Genomic DNA, 19,953 nt, shown 5'->3' on the forward strand with positions numbered 1-19,953 from the left:
TGTCCCCCTCCTCCATCACAATCCCTCCATTCTGTCCCCCTCCTCCATCACAATCCCTCCATTCTGTCCCCCTCCTCCATCACAATCCCTCCATTCTGTCCCCCTCCTCCATCACAATCCCTCCATTCTGTCGCCCTCCTCCATCACAATCCCTCCATTCTGTCCCCCTCCTCCATCACAATCCCTCCATTCTGTCCCCCTCCTCCATCACAATCCCTCCATTCTGTCCCCCTCCTCCATCACAATCCCTCCATTCTGTCCCCCTCCTCCATCACAATCCCTCCATTCTGTCCCCCTCCTCCATCACAATCCCTCCATTCTGTCCCCCTCCTCCATCACAATCCCTCCATTCTGTCCCCCTCCTCCATCACAATCCCTCCATTCTGTCCCCCTCCTCCATCACAATCCCTCCATTTTGTCGCCCTCCTCCATCACAATCCCTCCATTCTGTCCTCCTCCTCCATCACAATCCATTCTCTCCCCCTCCTCCATCACAATCCCTCCATTCTGTCCCCCTCCTCCATCACAATCCATTCTGTCCCCCTCCTCCATCACAATCCCTCCATTCTGTCCCCCTCCTCCATCACAATCCCTCCATTCTGTCCCCCTCCTCCATCACAATCCCTCCATTCTGTCACCCTCCTCCATCACAATCCCTCCATTCTGTCCCCCTCCTCCATCACAATCCCTCCATTCTGTCGCCCTCCTCCATCACAATCCCTCCATTCTGTCCCCCTCCTCCATCCCAATCCCTCCATTCTGTCCCCCTCCTCCATCATCACAATCCCTCCATTCTGTCCCCCTCCTCCTCCATCACAATCCCTCCATTCTGTCCTCCTCTTCCTCCATCACAATCCCTCCATTCTGTCCCCCTCCTCCATCACAATCCCTCCATTCTGTCCCCCTCCTCCATCACAATCCCTCCATTCTGTCCCCCTCCTCCATCACAATCCCTCCATTCTGTCCCCCTCCTCCATCACAATCCCTCCATTCTGTCCCACGCCTCCATCACAATCCCTCCATTCTGTCGCCCTCCTCCATCACAATCCCTCCATTCTGTCCCACGCCTCCATCACAATCCCTCCATTCTGTCGCCCTCCTCCATCACAATCCCTCCATTCTGTCCCCCTCCTCCATCACAATCCCTCCATTCTGTCCCCCTCCTCCATCACAATCCCTCCATTCTGTCCCCCTCCTCCATCACAATCCCTCCATTCTGTCCCCCTCCTCCATCACAATCCCTCCATTCTGTCCCCCTCCTCCATCACAATCCCTCCATTCTGTCCCCCTCCTCCATCACAATCCCTCCATTCTGTCCCACGCCTCCATCACAATCCCTCCATTCTGTCCCCCTCCTCCATCACAATCCCTCCATTCTGTCGCCCTCTTCCATCACAATCCCTTCATTCTGTCCCCCTCCTCCATCACAATCCCTCCATTCTGTCCCCCCTCCTCCATCACAATCCCTCCATTCTGTCCCCCCCCTCTTCCATCACAATCCCTCCATTCTGTCCCCCTCCTCCATCACAATCCCTCCATTCTGTCCCCCTCCTCCACCACAATCCCTCCATTCTGTCCCACGCCTCCATCACAATCCCTCCATTCTGTCCCCCTCCTCTTCCATCACAATCCCTCCATTCTGTCCCCCTCCTCCATCACAATCCCTCCATTCTGTCCCCCTCCTCTTCCATCACAATCCCTCCATTCTGCATTACTCTTCTATCACTCCATCATCTCTCCCTTCACTGTCCCTATACCTCCTTCCAATACCTGCTCCTCTTCATCACTCCATCACACGTCTATCCTTCCCTCTACCCTCTCTCTTCCCTCCTCTGCCCCGCTCCTCCCTCCCTTGTCCCTAGGAGACGAGGATGAGGAAGACTCTGGTGAAGAGCGTCTCCCGTCATGTTTCGACTACGTCATGCACTTCCTCACCGTCTTCTGGAAGGTCAGTTCACAGAGAGGTTAGAGCTCAGGGACACCTTCTGGAAGGTCAGTTGACAGAGTGGTTAGAGGTCAGAGACACCTTCTGGAAGGTCAGTTCACAGAGAGGTTAGAGACACCTTCTGGAAGGTCAGTTCACAGAGAGGTTAGAGACACCTTCTGGAAGGTCAGTTCACAGAGAGGTTAGAGACACCTTCTGGAAGGTCAGTTCACAGAGAGGTTAGAGACATATTCTGGAAGGTCAGTTCACAGAGAGGTTAGAGGTCAGAGACACCTTCTGGAAGGTCAGTTCACAGAGAGGTTCGAGGTCAGAGACACCTTCTGGAAGGTCAGTTGACAGAGTGGTTAGAGGTCAGAGACACCTTCTGGAAGGTCAGTTCACAGAGAGGTTAGAGACACATTCTGGAAGGTCAGTTCACAGAGAGGTTAGAGGTCAGAGACACCTTCTGGAAGGTCAGTTCACAGAGAGGTTCGAGGTCAGAGACACCTTCTGGAAGGTCAGTTGACAGAGTGGTTAGAGGTCAGAGACACCTTCTGGAAGGTCAGTTCACAGAGAGGTTAGAGGTTAGAGACACCTTCTGGAAGGTCAGTTCACAGAGAGGTTCGAGGTCAGAGACACCTTCTGGAAGGTCAGTTGACAGAGAGGTTAGAGGTCAGAGACACCTTCTGGAAGGTCAGTTCACAGAGAGGTTAGAGACACATTCTGGAAGGTCAGTTCACAGAGAGGTTAGAGGTCAGAGACACCTTCTGGAAGGTCAGTTCACAGAGAGGTTCGAGGTCAGAGACACCTTCTGGAAGGTCAGTTGACAGAGTGGTTAGAGGTCAGAGACACCTTCTGGAAGGTCAGTTCACAGAGAGGTTAGAGGTTAGAGACACCTTCTGGAAGATCAGTTCACAGAGAGGTTAGAGGTCAGAGACACCTTCTGGAAGGTCAGTTCACAGAGAGGTTAGAGACACCTTCTGGAAGGTCAGTTCACAGAGAGGTTAGAGGTCAGAGACACCTTCTGGAAGGTCAGTTCACAGAGAGGTTAGAGGTCAGAGACACCTTCTGGAAGGTCAGTTCACAGAGAGGTTAGAGGTCAGAGACACCTTCTGGAAGGTCAGTTGACAGAGAGGTTAGAGGTCAGAGACACCTTCTGGAAGGTCAGTTCACAGAGAGGTTCGAGGTCAGAGACACCTTCTGGAAGGTCAGTTGACAGAGTGGTTAGAGGTCAGAGACACCTTCTGGAAGGTCAGTTCACAGAGAGGTTAGAGACACCTTCTGGAAGGTCAGTTCACAGAGAGGTTAGAGGATAGAGACACCTTCTGGAAGGTCAGTTGACAGAGAGGTTAGAGGTTAGAGACACCTTCTGGAAGGTCAGTTCACAGAGAGGTTAGAGGTTAGAGACACCTTCTGGAAGGTCAGTTGACAGAGAGGTTAGAGGTTAGAGACACCTTCTGTAAGGTCAGTTGACAGAGAGGTTAGAGGTTAGAGACACCTTCTGGAAGGTCAGTTCACAGAGAGGTTAGAGGTTAGAGACACCTTCTGGAAGGTCAGTTCACAGAGATGTTAGAGACACCTTCTGGAAGGTCAGTTGACAGAGAGGTTAGAGGTTAGAGACACCTTCTGGAAGGTCAGTTCACAGAGAGGTTAGAGGTTAGAGACACCTTCTGGAAGGTCAGTTCACAGAGATGTTAGAGACACCTTCTGGAAGGTCAGTTGACAGAGAGGTTAGGGGTTAGAGACACCTTCTGGAAGGTCAGTTGACAGAGTGGTTAGAGGTCAGAGACACCTTCTGGAAGGTCAGTTCACAGAGAGGTTAGAGACACCTTCTGGAAGGTCAGTTCACAGAGAGGTTAGAGACACCTTCTGTAAGGTCAGTTCACAGAGAGGTTAGAGGTCAGAGACACCTTCTGGAAGGTCAGTTCACAGAGAGGTTAGAGACACATTCTGGAAGGTCAGTTCACAGAGAGGTGAGAGGTCAGAGACACCTTCTGGAAGGTCAGTTCACAGAGAGGTTCGAGGTCAGAGACACCTTCTGGAAGGTCAGTTGACAGAGTGGTTAGAGGTCAGAGACACCTTCTGGAAGGTCAGTTGACAGAGAGGTTAGAGGTTAGAGACACCTTCTGTAAGGTCAGTTGACAAAGAGGTTAGAGGTTAGAGACACCTTCTGGAAGGTCAGTTCACAGAGAGGTTAGAGGTTAGAGACACCTTCTGGAAGGTCAGTTCACAGAGAGGTTAGAGGTCAGAGACACCTTCTGGAAGGTCAGTTCACAGAGAGGTTAGAGACACCTTCTGGAAGGTCAGTTCACAGAGAGGTTAGAGGTCAGAGACACCTTCTGGAAGGTCAGTTCACAGAGAGGTTAGAGGTCAGAGACACCTTCTGGAAGGTCAGTTGACAGAGAGGTTAGAGGTTAGAGACACCTTCTGGAAGGTCAGTTGACAGAGTGGTTAGAGGTCAGAGACACCTTCTGGAAGGTCAGTTCACAGAGAGGTTAGAGACACCTTCTGGAAGGTCAGTTCACAGAGAGGTTAGAGGTCAGAGACACCTTCTGGAAGGTCAGTTCACAGAGAGGTTAGAGACACCTTCTGGAAGGTCAGTTCACAGAGAGGTTAGAGGTCAGAGACACCTTCTGGAAGGTCAGTTCACAGAGAGGTTAGAGACACCTTCTGGAAGGTCAGTTCACAGAGAGGTTAGAGGTCAGAGACACCTTCTGGAAGGTCAGTTCACAGAGAGGTTAGAGGTCAGAGACACCTTCTGGAAGGTCAGTTCACAGAGAGGTTAGAGGTTAGAGACACCTTCTGGAAGGTCAGTTGACAGAGAGGTTAGAGGTTAGAGACACCTTCTGTAAGGTCAGTTGACAGAGAGGTTAGAGGTTAGAGACACCTTCTGGAAGGTCAGTTCACAGAGAGGTTAGAGGTTAGAGACACCTTCTGGAAGGTCAGTTCACAGAGATGTTAGAGACACCTTCTGGAAGGTCAGTTGACAGAGAGGTTAGAGGTTAGAGACACCTTCTGGAAGGTCAGTTCACAGAGAGGTTAGAGGTTAGAGACACCTTCTGGAAGGTCAGTTCACAGAGATGTTAGAGACACCTTCTGGAAGGTCAGTTGACAGAGAGGTTAGGGGTTAGAGACACCTTCTGGAAGGTCAGTTGACAGAGTGGTTAGAGGTCAGAGACACCTTCTGGAAGGTCAGTTCACAGAGAGGTTAGAGACACCTTCTGGAAGGTCAGTTCACAGAGAGGTTAGAGACACCTTCTGTAAGGTCAGTTCACAGAGAGGTTAGAGGTCAGAGACACCTTCTGGAAGGTCAGTTCACAAAGAGGTTAGAGACACATTCTGGAAGGTCAGTTCACAGAGAGGTGAGAGGTCAGAGACACCTTCTGGAAGGTCAGTTCACAGAGAGGTTCGAGGTCAGAGACACCTTCTGGAAGGTCAGTTGACAGAGTGGTTAGAGGTCAGAGACACCTTCTGGAAGGTCAGTTGACAGAGAGGTTAGAGGTTAGAGACACCTTCTGTAAGGTCAGTTGACAAAGAGGTTAGAGGTTAGAGACACCTTCTGGAAGGTCAGTTCACAGAGAGGTTAGAGGTTAGAGACACCTTCTGGAAGGTCAGTTCACAGAGAGGTTAGAGGTCAGAGACACCTTCTGGAAGGTCAGTTCACAGAGAGGTTAGAGACACCTTCTGGAAGGTCAGTTCACAGAGAGGTTAGAGGTCAGAGACACCTTCTGGAAGGTCAGTTCACAGAGAGGTTAGAGGTCAGAGACACCTTCTGGAAGGTCAGTTGACAGAGAGGTTAGAGGTTAGAGACACCTTCTGGAAGGTCAGTTGACAGAGTGGTTAGAGGTCAGAGACACCTTCTGGAAGGTCAGTTCACAGAGAGGTTAGAGACACCTTCTGGAAGGTCAGTTCACAGAGAGGTTAGAGGTCAGAGACACCTTCTGGAAGGTCAGTTCACAGAGAGGTTAGAGACACCTTCTGGAAGGTCAGTTCACAGAGAGGTTAGAGGTCAGAGACACCTTCTGGAAGGTCAGTTCACAGAGAGGTTAGAGACACCTTCTGGAAGGTCAGTTCACAGAGAGGTTAGAGGTCAGAGACACCTTCTGGAAGGTCAGTTCACAGAGAGGTTAGAGGTCAGAGACACCTTCTGGAAGGTCAGTTGACAGAGAGGTTAGAGGTTAGAGACACCTTCTGGAAGGTCAGTTGACAGAGAGGTTAGAGGTCAGAGACACCTTCTGGAAGGTCAGTTCACAGAGAGGTTCGAGGTCAGAGACACCTTCTGGAAGGTCAGTTGACAGAGTGGTTAGAGGTCAGAGACACCTTCTGGAAGGTCAGTTCACAGAGAGGTTAGAGACAACTTCTGGAAGGTCAGTTCACAGAGAGGTTAGAGGATAGAGACACCTTCTGGAAGGTCAGTTGACAGAGAGGTTAGAGGTTAGAGACACCTTCTGGAAGGTCAGTTCACAGAGAGGTTAGAGGTTAGAGACACCTTCTGGAAGGTCAGTTCACAGAGAGGTTCGAGGTCAGAGACACCTTCTGGAAGGTCAGTTGACAGAGTGGTTAGAGGTCAGAGACACCTTCTGGAAGGTCAGTTCACAGAGAGGTTAGAGACACCTTCTGGAAGGTCAGTTCACAGAGAGGTTAGAGACACCTTCTGGAAGGTCAGTTCACAGAGAGGTTAGAGACACATTCTGGAAGGTCAGTTCACAGAGAGGTGAGAGGTCAGAGACACCTTCTGGAAGGTCAGTTCACAGAGAGGTTCGAGGTCAGAGACACCTTCTGGAAGGTCAGTTGACAGAGTGGTTAGAGGTCAGAGACACCTTCTGGAAGGTCAGTTGACAGAGTGGTTAGAGGTCAGAGACACCTTCTGGAAGGTCAGTTGACAGAGAGGTTAGAGGTTAGAGACACCTTCTGTAAGGTCAGTTGACAGAGTGGTTAGAGGTCAGAGACACCTTCTGGAAGGTCAGTTCACAGAGAGGTTAGAGACACCTTCTGGAAGGTCAGTTCACAGAGAGGTTAGAGGATAGAGACACCTTCTGGAAGGTCAGTTGACAGAGAGGTTAGAGGTTAGAGACACCTTCTGGAAGGTCAGTTCACAGAGAGGTTAGAGGTTAGAGACACCTTCTGGAAGGTCAGTTCACAGAGAGGTTAGAGACACCTTCTGGAAGGTCAGTTCACAGAGAGGTTAGAGACACCTTCTGGAAGGTCAGTTCACAGAGAGGTTAGAGACACCTTCTGGAAGGTCAGTTCACAGAGAGGTGAGATGTCAGAGACACCTTCTGGAAGGTCAGTTCACAGAGAGATTAGAGACACCTTCTGGAAGGTCAGTTGACAGAGAGGTTAGAGGTTAGAGACACCTTCTGGAAGGTCAGTTCACAGAGAGGTTAGAGGTTAGAGACACCTTCTGGAAGGTCAGTTCACAGAGAGGTTTGAGGTCAGAGACACCTTCTGGAAGGTCAGTTCACAGAGAGGTTAGAGACACCTTCTGGAAGGTCAGTTCACAGAGAGGTTAGAGACACCTTCTGGAAGGTCAGTTCACAGAGAGGTTAGAGGTCAGAGACACCTTCTTGAAGGTCAGTTCACAGAGAGGTTAGAGACAACTTCTGGAAGGTCAGTTCACAGAGAGGTTAGAGGTTAGAGACACCTTCTGGAAGGTCAGTTCACAGAGAGGTTAGAGCTCAGAGACACCTTCTGGAAGGTCAGTTCACAGAGAGGTTAGATGTCAGATACACCTTCTGGAAGGTCAGTTGACAGAGAGGTTAGAGGTTAGAGACACCTTCTGGAAGGTCAGTTGACAGAGAGGTTAGAGGTCAGAGACACCTTCTGGAAGGTCAGTTCACAGAGAGGTTCGAGGTCAGAGACACCTTCTGGAAGGTCAGTTGACAGAGTGGTTAGAGGTCAGAGACACCTTCTGGAAGGTCAGTTCACAGAGAGGTTAGAGACACCTTCTGGAAGGTCAGTTCACAGAGAGGTTAGAGGATAGAGACACCTTCTGGAAGGTCAGTTGACAGAGAGGTTAGAGGTTAGAGACACCTTCTGGAAGGTCAGTTCACAGAGAGATTAGAGGTTAGAGACACCTTCTGGAAGGTCAGTTCACAGAGAGGTTAGAGACACCTTCTGGAAGGTCAGTTCACAGAGAGGTTAGAGACACCTTCTGGAAGGTCAGTTCACAGAGAGGTTAGAGACACATTCTGGAAGGTCAGTTCACAGAGAGGTGAGAGGTCAGAGACACCTTCTGGAAGGTCAGTTCACAGAGAGGTTCGAGGTCAGAGACACCTTCTGGAAGGTCAGTTGACAGAGTGGTTAGAGGTCAGAGACACCTTCTGGAAGGTCAGTTGACAGAGAGGTTAGAGGTTAGAGACACCTTCTGTAAGGTCAGTTGACAGAGAGGTTAGAGGTCAGAGACACCTTCTGGAAGGTCAGTTCACAGAGAGGTTCGAGGTCAGAGACACCTTCTGGAAGGTCAGTTGACAGAGTGGTTAGAGGTCAGAGACACCTTCTGGAAGGTCAGTTCACAGAGAGGTTAGAGACACCTTCTGGAAGGTCAGTTCACAGAGAGGTTAGAGGATAGAGACACCTTCTGGAAGGTCAGTTGACAGAGAGGTTAGAGGTTAGAGACACCTTCTGGAAGGTCAGTTCACAGAGAGGTTAGAGGTTAGAGACACCTTCTGGAAGGTCAGTTCACAGAGAGGTTAGAGACACCTTCTGGAAGGTCAGTTCACAGAGAGGTTAGAGACACCTTCTGGAAGGTCAGTTCACAGAGAGGTGAGATGTCAGAGACACCTTCTGGAAGGTCAGTTCACAGAGAGGTTCGAGGTCAGAGACACCTTCTGGAAGGTCAGTTGACAGAGTGGTTAGAGGTCAGAGACACCTTCTGGAAGGTCAGTTGACAGAGAGGTTAGAGGTTAGAGACACCTTCTGTAAGGTCAGTTGACAGAGAGGTTAGAGGTTAGAGACACCTTCTGGAAGGTCAGTTCACAGAGAGGTTAGAGGTTAGAGACACCTTCTGGAAGGTCAGTTCACAGAGAGGTTAGAGGTCAGAGACACCTTCTGGAAGGTCAGTTCACAGAGAGGTTAGAGACACCTTCTGGAAGGTCAGTTCACAGAGAGGTTAGAGACACCTTCTGGAAGGTCAGTTCACAGAGAGGTTAGAGGTCAGAGACACCTTCTGGAAGGTCAGTTGACAGAGAGGTTAGAGGTTAGAGACACCTTCTGGAAGGTCAGTTGACAGAGAGGTTAGAGGTCAGAGACACCTTCTGGAAGGTCAGTTCACAGAGAGGTTCGAGGTCAGAGACACCTTCTGGAAGGTCAGTTGACAGAGTGGATAGAGGTCAGAGACACCTTCTGGAAGGTCAGTTCACAGAGAGGTTAGAGACAACTTCTGGAAGGTCAGTCCACAGAGAGGTTAGAGGATAGAGACACCTTCTGGAAGGTTAGTTCACAGAGAGGTTAGAGGTCAGAGACACCTTCTTGAAGGTCAGTTCACAGAGAGGTTAGAGACACCTTCTGGAAGGTCAGTTCACAGAGAGGTTAGAGCTCAGAGACACCTTCTGGAAGGTCAGTTCACAGAGAGGTTAGAGGTCAGATACACCTTCTGGAAGGTCAGTTGACAGAGAGGTTAGAGGTTAGAGACACCTTCTGGAAGGTCAGTTGACAGAGAGGTTAGAGGTTAGAGACACCTTCTGTAAGGTCAGTTGACAGAGAGGTTAGAGGTTAGAGACACCTTCTGGAAGGTCAGTTCACAGAGAGGTTAGAGGTTAGAGACACCTTCTGGAAGGTCAGTTCACAGAGAGGTTAGAGGTCACAGACACCTTCTGGAAGGTCAGTTCACAGAGAGGTTAGAGACACCTTCTTGAAGGTCAATTGACAGAGAGTTTAGAGGTCAGAGACACCTTCTGGAAGGTCAGTTCACAGAGAGGTTAGAGGTTAGAGACACCTTCTGGAAGGTCAGTTCACAGAGAGGTTAGAGGTCAGAGACACCTTCTGGAATGTCAGTTCACAGAGAGGTTAGAGGTTAGAGACACCTTCTGGAAGGTCAGTTCACAGAGAGGTTAGAGGTCAGAGACACCTTCTGGAAGGTCAGTTCACAGAGAGGTTAGAGGTCAGAGACACCTTCTGGAAGGTCAGTTCACAGAGAGGTTCGAGGTCAGAGACACCTTCTGGAAGGTCAGTTGACAGAGAGGTTAGAGGTTAGAGACACATTCTGGAAGGTCAGTTGACAGAGAGGTTAGAGGTTAGCGACAACTTCTGGAAGGTCAGTTGACTTAGAGGTTAGAGACACCTTCTGGAAGGTCAGTTCACAGAGAGGTTAGAGGTCAGAGACACCTTCTGGAAGGTCAGTTGACAGAGAGGTTAGAGACACCTTCTGGAAGGTCAGTTGACTTAGAGGTTAGAGACACCTTCTGGAAGGTCAGTTCACAGAGAGGTTAGAGGTCAGAGACACCTTCTGGAAGGTCAGTTCACAGAGAGGTTAGAGACACCTTCTGGAAGGTCAGTTCAGAGAGAGGTTAGAGGTTAGAGACACCTTCTGGAAGGTCAGTTCACAGAGAGGTTAGAGGTCAGAGACACCTTCTGGAAGGTCAGTTCACAGAGAGGTTAGAGGTCAGAGACACCTTCTGGAAGGTCAATTCACAGAGAGGTTAGAGGTCAGAGACACCTTCTGGAAGGTCAGTTCACAGAGGTCAGAGACACCTTCTGGATGGTCAGTTGACAGAGTGGTTAGAGGTCAGAGACACCTTCTGGAAGGTCAGTTCACAGAGAGGTTAGAGGTTAGAGACACCTTCTGGAAGGTCAGTTCACAGAGAGGTTAGAGGTCAGAGACACCTTCTGGAAGGTCAGTTCACAGAGAGGTTAGAGGTCAGAGACACCTTCTGGAAGGTCAATTCACAGAGTGGTTAGAGGTCAGAGACACCTTCTGGAAGGTCAGTTCACAGAGGTCAGAGACACCTTCTGGAAGGTCAGTTCACAGAGAGGTTAGAGACACCTTCTGGAAGGTCAGTTCACAGAGAGGTTAGAGACACCTTCTGGAAGGTCAGTTGACAGAGATGTTAGAGACACCTTCTGGAAGGTCAGTTCACAGAAAGGTTAGAGGTCAGAGACACCTTCTGGAAGGTCAGTTCACAGAGAGGTTAGAGACACATTCTGGAAGGTCAGATCACAGAGAGGTGAGAGGTCAGAGACACCTTCTGGAAGGTCAGTTCACAGAGAGGTTCGAGGTCAGAGACACCTTCTGGAAGGTCAGTTGACAGAGTGGTTAGAGGTCAGAGACACCTTCTGGAAGGTCAGTTGACAGAGAGGTTAGAGGTTAGAGACACCTTCTGTAAGGTCAGTTGACAGAGAGGTTAGAGGTTAGAGACACCTTCTGGAAGGTCAGTTCACAGAGAGGTTAGAGGTTAGAGACACCTTCTGGAAGGTCAGTTCACAGAGAGGTTAGAGGTCAGAGACACCTTCTGGAAGGTCAGTTCACAGAGAGGTTAGAGACACCTTCTGGAAGGTCAGTTCACAGAGAGGTTAGAGACACCTTCTGGAAGGTCAGTTCACAGAGAGGTTAGAGGTCAGAGACACCTTCTGGGAGGTCAGTTGACAGAGAGGTTAGAGGTTAGAGACACCTTCTGGAAGGTCAGTTGACAGAGAGGTTAAAGGTCAGAGACACCTTCTGGAAGGTCAGTTCACAGAGAGGTTCGAGGTCAGAGACACCTTCTGGAAGGTCAGTTGACAGAGTGGTTAGAGGTCAGAGACACCTTCTGGAAGGTCAGTTCACAGAGAGGTTAGAGACACCTTCTGGAAGGTCAGTTCACAGAGAGGTTAGAGGTCAGAGACACCTTCTGGAAGGTCAGTTCACAGAGAGGTTAGAGACACCTTCTGGATGGTCAGTTCACAGAGAGGTTAGAGCTCAGAGACACCTTCTGGAAGGTCAGTTCACAGAGAGGTTAGAGACACCTTCTGGATGGTCAGTTCACAGAGAGGTTAGAGCTCAGAGACACCTTCTGGAAGGTCAGTTCACAGAGAGGTTACAGGTCAGATACACCTTCTGGAAGGTCAGTTGACAGAGAGGTTAGAGGTTAGAGACACCTTCTGGAAGGTCAGTTGACAGAGAGGTTAGAGGTTAGAGACACCTTCTGTAAGGTCAGTTGACAGAGAGGTTAGAGGTTAGAGACACCTTCTGGAAGGTCAGTTCACAGAGAGGTTAGAGGTTAGAGACACCTTCTGGAAGGTCAGTTGACAGAGAGGTTAGAGGTTAGAGACACCTTCTGGAAGGTCAGTTGACAGAGAGGTTAGAGGTCAGAGACACCTTCTGGAAGGTCAGTTCACAGAGAGGTTCGAGGTCAGAGACACCTTCTGGAAGGTCAGTTGACAGAGTGGATAGAGGTCAGAGACACCTTCTGGAAGGTCAGTTCACAGAGAGGTTAGAGACAACTTCTGGAAGGTCAGTCCACAGAGAGGTTAGAGGATAGAGACACCTTCTGGAAGGTTAGTTCACAGAGAGGTTAGAGGTCAGAGACACCTTCTTGAAGGTCAGTTCACAGAGAGGTTAGAGACACCTTCTGGAAGGTCAGTTCACAGAGAGGTTAGAGCTCAGAGACACCTTCTGGAAGGTCAGTTCACAGAGAGGTTAGAGGTCAGATACACCTTCTGGAAGGTCAGTTGACAGAGAGGTTAGAGGTTAGAGACACCTTCTGGAAGGTCAGTTGACAGAGAGGTTAGAGGTTAGAGACACCTTCTGTAAGGTCAGTTGACAGAGAGGTTAGAGGTTAGAGACACCTTCTGGAAGGTCAGTTCACAGAGAGGTTAGAGGTTAGAGACACCTTCTGGAAGGTCAGTTCACAGAGAGGTTAGAGGTCACAGACACCTTCTGGAAGGTCAGTTCACAGAGAGGTTAGAGACACCTTCTTGAAGGTCAATTGACAGAGAGTTTAGAGGTCAGAGACACCTTCTGGAAGGTCAGTTCACAGAGAGGTTAGAGGTTAGAGACACCTTCTGGAAGGTCAGTTCACAGAGAGGTTAGAGGTCAGAGACACCTTCTGGAATGTCAGTTCACAGAGAGGTTAGAGGTTAGAGACACCTTCTGGAAGGTCAGTTCACAGAGAGGTTAGAGGTCAGAGACACCTTCTGGAAGGTCAGTTCACAGAGAGGTTAGAGGTCAGAGACACCTTCTGGAAGGTCAGTTCACAGAGAGGTTCGAGGTCAGAGACACCTTCTGGAAGGTCAGTTGACAGAGAGGTTAGAGGTTAGAGACACATTCTGGAAGGTCAGTTGACAGAGAGGTTAGAGGTTAGCGACAACTTCTGGAAGGTCAGTTGACTTAGAGGTTAGAGACACCTTCTGGAAGGTCAGTTCACAGAGAGGTTAGAGGTCAGAGACACCTTCTGGAAGGTCAGTTGACAGAGAGGTTAGAGACACCTTCTGGAAGGTCAGTTGACTTAGAGGTTAGAGACACCTTCTGGAAGGTCAGTTCACAGAGAGGTTAGAGGTCAGAGACACCTTCTGGAAGGTCAGTTCACAGAGAGGTTAGAGACACCTTCTGGAAGGTCAGTTCACAGAGAGGTTAGAGGTTAGAGACACCTTCTGGAAGGTCAGTTCACAGAGAGGTTAGAGGTCAGAGACACCTTCTGGAAGGTCAGTTCACAGAGAGGTTAGAGGTCAGAGACACCTTCTGGAAGGTCAATTCACAGAGAGGTTAGAGGTCAGAGACACCTTCTGGAAGGTCAGTTCACAGAGGTCAGAGACACCTTCTGGATGGTCAGTTGACAGAGTGGTTAGAGGTCAGAGACACCTTCTGGAAGGTCAGTTCACAGAGAGGTTAGAGGTTAGAGACACCTTCTGGAAGGTCAGTTCACAGAGAGGTTAGAGGTCAGAGACACCTTCTGGAAGGTCAGTTCACAGAGAGGTTAGAGGTCAGAGACACCTTCTGGAAGGTCAATTCACAGAGTGGTTAGAGGTCAGAGACACCTTCTGGAAGGTCAGTTCACAGAGGTCAGAGACACCTTCTGGAAGGTCAGTTCACAGAGAGGTTAGAGACACCTTCTGGAAGGTCAGTTCACAGAGAGGTTAGAGACACCTTCTGGAAGGTCAGTTGACAGAGATGTTAGAGACACCTTCTGGAAGGTCAGTTCACAGAAAGGTTAGAGGTCAGAGACACCTTCTGGAAGGTCAGTTCACAGAGAGGTTAGAGACACATTCTGGAAGGTCAGATCACAGAGAGGTGAGAGGTCAGAGACACCTTCTGGAAGGTCAGTTCACAGAGAGGTTCGAGGTCAGAGACACCTTCTGGAAGGTCAGTTGACAGAGTGGTTAGAGGTCAGAGACACCTTCTGGAAGGTCAGTTGACAGAGAGGTTAGAGGTTAGAGACACCTTCTGTAAGGTCAGTTGACAGAGAGGTTAGAGGTTAGAGACACCTTCTGGAAGGTCAGTTCACAGAGAGGTTAGAGGTTAGAGACACCTTCTGGAAGGTCAGTTCACAGAGAGGTTAGAGGTCAGAGACACCTTCTGGAAGGTCAGTTCACAGAGAGGTTAGAGACACCTTCTGGAAGGTCAGTTCACAGAGAGGTTAGAGACACCTTCTGGAAGGTCAGTTCACAGAGAGGTTAGAGGTCAGAGACACCTTCTGGGAGGTCAGTTGACAGAGAGGTTAGAGGTTAGAGACACCTTCTGGAAGGTCAGTTGACAGAGAGGTTAGAGGTCAGAGACACCTTCTGGAAGGTCAGTTCACAGAGAGGTTCGAGGTCAGAGACACCTTCTGGAAGGTCAGTTGACAGAGTGGTTAGAGGTCAGAGACACCTTCTGGAAGGTCAGTTCACAGAGAGGTTAGAGACACCTTCTGGAAGGTCAGTTCACAGAGAGGTTAGAGGTCAGAGACACCTTCTGGAAGGTCAGTTCACAGAGAGGTTAGAGACACCTTCTGGATGGTCAGTTCACAGAGAGGTTAGAGCTCAGAGACACCTTCTGGAAGGTCAGTTCACAGAGAGGTTAGAGACACCTTCTGGATGGTCAGTTCACAGAGAGGTTAGAGCTCAGAGACACCTTCTGGAAGGTCAGTTCACAGAGAGGTTACAGGTCAGATACACCTTCTGGAAGGTCAGTTGACAGAGAGGTTAGAGGTTAGAGACACCTTCTGGAAGGTCAGTTGACAGAGAGGTTAGAGGTTAGAGACACCTTCTGTAAGGTCAGTTGACAGAGAGGTTAGAGGTTAGAGACACCTTCTGGAAGGTCAGTTCACAGAGAGGTTAGAGGTTAGAGACACCTTCTGGAAGGTCAGTTGACAGAGAGGTTAGAGGTTAGAGACACCTTCTGGAAGGTCAGTTGACAGAGAGGTTAGAGGTCAGAGACACCTTCTGGAAGGTCAGTTCACAGAGAGGTTCGAGGTCAGAGACACCTTCTGGAAGGTCAGTTGACAGAGTGGATAGAGGTCAGAGACACCTTCTGGAAGGTCAGTTCACAGAGAGGTTAGAGACAACTTCTGGAAGGTCAGTCCACAGAGAGGTTAGAGGATAGAGACACCTTCTGGAAGGTTAGTTCACAGAGAGGTTAGAGGTCAGAGACACCTTCTTGAAGGTCAGTTCACAGAGAGGTTAGAGACACCTTCTGGAAGGTCAGTTCACAGAGAGGTTAGAGCTCAGAGACACCTTCTGGAAGGTCAGTTCACAGAGAGGTTAGAGGTCAGATACACCTTCTGGAAGGTCAGTTGACAGAGAGGTTAGAGGTTAGAGACACCTTCTGGAAGGTCAGTTGACAGAGAGGTTAGAGGTTAGAGACACCTTCTGTAAGGTCAGTTGACAGAGAGGTTAGAGGTTAGAGACACCTTCTGGAAGGTCAGTTCACAGAGAGGTTAGAGGTTAGAGACACCTTCTGGAAGGTCAGTTCACAGAGAGGTTAGAGGTCACAGACACCTTCTGGAAGGTCAGTTCACAGAGAGGTTAGAGACACCTTCTTGAAGGTCAATTGACAGAGAGTTTAGAGGTCAGAGACACCTTCTGGAAGGTCAGTTCACAGAGAGGTTAGAGGTTAGAGACACCTTCTGGAAGGTCAGTTCACAGAGAGGTTAGAGGTCAGAGACACCTTCTGGAATGTCAGTTCACAGAGAGGTTAGAGGTTAGAGACACCTTCTGGAAGGTCAGTTCACAGAGAGGTTAGAGGTCAGAGACACCTTCTGGAAGGTCAGTTCACAGAGAGGTTAGAGGTCAGAGACACCTTCTGGAAGGTCAGTTCACAGAGAGGTTCGAGGTCAGAGACACCTTCTGGAAGGTCAGTTGACAGAGAGGTTAGAGGTTAGAGACACATTCTGGAAGGTCAGTTGACAGAGAGGTTAGAGGTTAGCGACAACTTCTGGAAGGTCAGTTGACTTAGAGGTTAGAGACACCTTCTGGAAGGTCAGTTCACAGAGAGGTTAGAGGTCAGAGACACCTTCTGGAAGGTCAGTTGACAGAGAGGTTAGAGACACCTTCTGGAAGGTCAGTTGACTTAGAGGTTAGAGACACCTTCTGGAAGGTCAGTTCACAGAGAGGTTAGAGGTCAGAGACACCTTCTGGAAGGTCAGTTCACAGAGAGGTTAGAGACACCTTCTGGAAGGTCAGTTCACAGAGAGGTTAGAGGTTAGAGACACCTTCTGGAAGGTCAGTTCACAGAGAGGTTAGAGGTCAGAGACACCTTCTGGAAGGTCAGTTCACAGAGAGGTTAGAGGTCAGAGACACCTTCTGGAAGGTCAATTCACAGAGAGGTTAGAGGTCAGAGACACCTTCTGGAAGGTCAGTTCACAGAGGTCAGAGACACCTTCTGGATGGTCAGTTGACAGAGTGGTTAGAGGTCAGAGACACCTTCTGGAAGGTCAGTTCACAGAGAGGTTAGAGACACCTTCTGGAAGGTCAGTTCACAGAGAGGTTAGAGGTTAGAGACACCTTCTGGAAGGTCAGTTCACAGAGAGGTTAGAGGTCAGAGACACCTTCTGGAAGGTCAGTTCACAGAGAGGTTAGAGGTCAGAGACACCTTCTGGAAGGTCAATTCACAGAGTGGTTAGAGGTCAGAGACACCTTCTGGAAGGTCAGTTCACAGAGGTCAGAGACACCTTCTGGAAGGTCAGTTCACAGAGAGGTTAGAGACACCTTCTGGAAGGTCAGTTCACAGAGAGGTTAGAGACACCTTCTGGAAGGTCAGTTGACAGAGATGTTAGAGACACCTTCTGGAAGGTCAGTTCACAGAAAGGTTAGAGGTCAGAGACACCTTCTGGAAGGTCAGTTCACAGAGAGGTTAGAGACACATTCTGGAAGGTCAGATCACAGAGAGGTGAGAGGTCAGAGACACCTTCTGGAAGGTCAGTTCACAGAGAGGTTCGAGGTCAGAGACACCTTCTGGAAGGTCAGTTGACAGAGTGGTTAGAGGTCAGAGACACCTTCTGGAAGGTCAGTTGACAGAGAGGTTAGAGGTTAGAGACACCTTCTGTAAGGTCAGTTGACAGAGAGGTTAGAGGTTAGAGACACCTTCTGGAAGGTCAGTTCACAGAGAGGTTAGAGGTTAGAGACACCTTCTGGAAGGTCAGTTCACAGAGAGGTTAGAGGTCAGAGACACCTTCTGGAAGGTCAGTTCACAGAGAGGTTAGAGACACCTTCTGGAAGGTCAGTTCACAGAGAGGTTAGAGACACCTTCTGGAAGGTCAGTTCACAGAGAGGTTAGAGGTCAGAGACACCTTCTGGGAGGTCAGTTGACAGAGAGGTTAGAGGTTAGAGACACCTTCTGGAAGGTCAGTTGACAGAGAGGTTAGAGGTCAGAGACACCTTCTGGAAGGTCAGTTCACAGAGAGGTTCGAGGTCAGAGACACCTTCTGGAAGGTCAGTTGACAGAGTGGTTAGAGGTCAGAGACACCTTCTGGAAGGTCAGTTCACAGAGAAGTTAGAGACACCTTCTGGAAGGTCAGTTCACAGAGAGGTTAGAGGTCAGAGACACCTTCTGGAAGGTCAGTTCACAGAGAGGTTAGAGACACCTTCTGGATGGTCAGTTCACAGAGAGGTTAGAGCTCAGAGACACCTTCTGGAAGGTCAGTTCACAGAGAGGTTAGAGACACCTTCTGGATGGTCAGTTCACAGAGAGGTTAGAGCTCAGAGACACCTTCTGGAAGGTCAGTTCACAGAGAGGTTACAGGTCAGATACACCTTCTGGAAGGTCAGTTGACAGAGAGGTTAGAGGTTAGAGACACCTTCTGGAAGGTCAGTTGACAGAGAGGTTAGAGGTTAGAGACACCTTCTGTAAGGTCAGTTGACAGAGAGGTTAGAGGTTAGAGACACCTTCTGGAAGGTCAGTTCACAGAGAGGTTAGAGGTTAGAGACACCTTCTGGAAGGTCAGTTCACAGAGAGGTTAGAGGTCACAGACACCTTCTGGAGGGTCAGTTCACAGAGAGGTTAGAGACACCTTCTTGAAGGTCAGTTGACAGAGAGTTTAGAGGTCAGAGACACCTTCTGGAAGGTCAGTTCACAGAGAGGTTAGAGGTTAGAGACACCTTCTGGAAGGTCAGTTCACAGAGAGGTTAGAGGTCAGAGACACCTTCTGGAAGGTCAGTTCACAGAGAGGTTAGAGGTTAGAGATACCTTCTGGAAGGTCAGTTCACAGAGAGGTTAGAGGTCAGAGACACCTTCTGGAAGGTCAGTTCACAGAGAGGTTAGAGGTCAGAGACACCTTCTGGAAGGTCAGTTCACAGAGAGGTTCGAGGTCAGAGACACCTTCTGGAAGGTCAGTTGACAGAGAGGTTAGAGGTTAGAGACACCTTCTGGATGGTCAGTTGACAGAGAGGTTAGAAGTTAGCGACAACTTCTGGAAGGTCAGTTGACAGAGAGGTTAGAGACACCTTCTGGAAGGTCAGTTCACAGAGAGGTTAGAGGTTAGAGACACCTTCTGGAAGGTCAGTTCACAGAGAGGTTAGAGGTCAGAGACACCTTCTGGAAGGTCAGTTCACAGAGAGGTTAGAGGTTAGAGATACCTTCTGGAAGGTCAGTTCACAGAGAGGTTAGAGGTCAGAGACACCTTCTGGAAGGTCAGTTCACAGAGAGGTTAGAGGTCAGAGACACCTTCTGGAAGGTCAGTTCACAGAGAGGTTAGAGGTTAGAGATACCTTCTGGAAGGTCAGTTCACAGAGAGGTTAGAGGTCAGAGACACCTTCTGGAAGGTCAGTTCACAGAGAGGTTAGAGGTCAGAGACACCTTCTGGAAGGTCAGTTCACAGAGAGGTTAGAAGTTAGCGACAACTTCTGGAAGGTCAGTTGACAGAGAGGTTAGAGACACCTTCTGGAAGGTCAGTTCACAGAGAGGGTTAGAGGTCAGAGACACCTTCTGGAAGGTCAGTTGACAGAGTGGTTAGAGGTCAGAGACACCTTCTGGAAGGTCAGTTCACAGAGAGGTTAGAGACACCTTCTGGAAGGTCAGTTGACAGAGAGGTTAGAGCTTAGAGACACCTTCTGGAAGGTCTGTTGACAGAGTGGTTAGAGGTCAGAGACACCTTCTGGAAGGTCAGTTCACAGAGAGGTTAGAGACACCTTCTGGAAGGTCAGTTCACAGAGAGGTTAGAGGTCAGAGACACCTTCTGGAAGGTCAGTTCACAGAGAGGTTAGAGGTCAGAGACACCTTCTGGAAGGTCAGTTCACAGAGAGGTTAGAGGTTAGAGACACCTTCTGGATGGTCAGTTCACAGAGAGGTTAGAGGTCAGAGACACCTTCTGGAAGGTCAGTTCACAGAGAGGTTAGAGGTCAGAGACACCTTCTGGAAGGTCAATTCACAGAGAGGTTAGAGGTCAGAGACACCTTCTGGAAGGTCAGTTCACAGAGGTCAGAGACACCTTTTGGAAGGTCAGTTGACAGAGTGGTTAGAGGTCAGAGACACCTTCTGAAAGGTCAGTTCACAGAGGTCAGAGACACCTTCTGGAAAGTCAGTTCACAGAGAGGTTAGAGACACCTTCTGGAAGGTCAGTTCACAGAGAGGTTAGAGACACCTTCTGGAAGGTCAGTTGACAGAGTGGTTAGAGGTCAGAGACACCTTCTGGAAGGTCAGTTCA

The 19,953-nt window shown here is 49.4% G+C and overlaps 1 protein-coding gene across 4 annotated transcripts in view; it reads left to right on the forward strand.

Annotated features, from left to right (window-relative positions):
• Positions 1-19,953, forward strand: part of LOC118380739 (sodium/calcium exchanger 3-like) — a 210,646-nt gene that overhangs the window by 184,174 nt on the left and 6,519 nt on the right. For 3 of the 4 annotated variants that reach the window (XM_052496203.1, XM_052496206.1, XM_052496204.1), the window contains one exon: positions 1,863-1,948. In XM_052496203.1, the coding sequence (XP_052352163.1) occupies positions 1,863-1,948 (86 nt within the window). The remainder of the gene's footprint in view (positions 1-1,862; positions 1,949-19,953) is intronic. The other variant, XM_052496205.1, reaches the window with a different exon arrangement.

The sequence above is a fragment of the Oncorhynchus keta genome, chromosome 35 (assembly GCF_023373465.1).
Source record: "Oncorhynchus keta strain PuntledgeMale-10-30-2019 chromosome 35, Oket_V2, whole genome shotgun sequence".
Taxonomy (NCBI): Eukaryota; Metazoa; Chordata; class Actinopteri; order Salmoniformes; family Salmonidae; genus Oncorhynchus; species Oncorhynchus keta.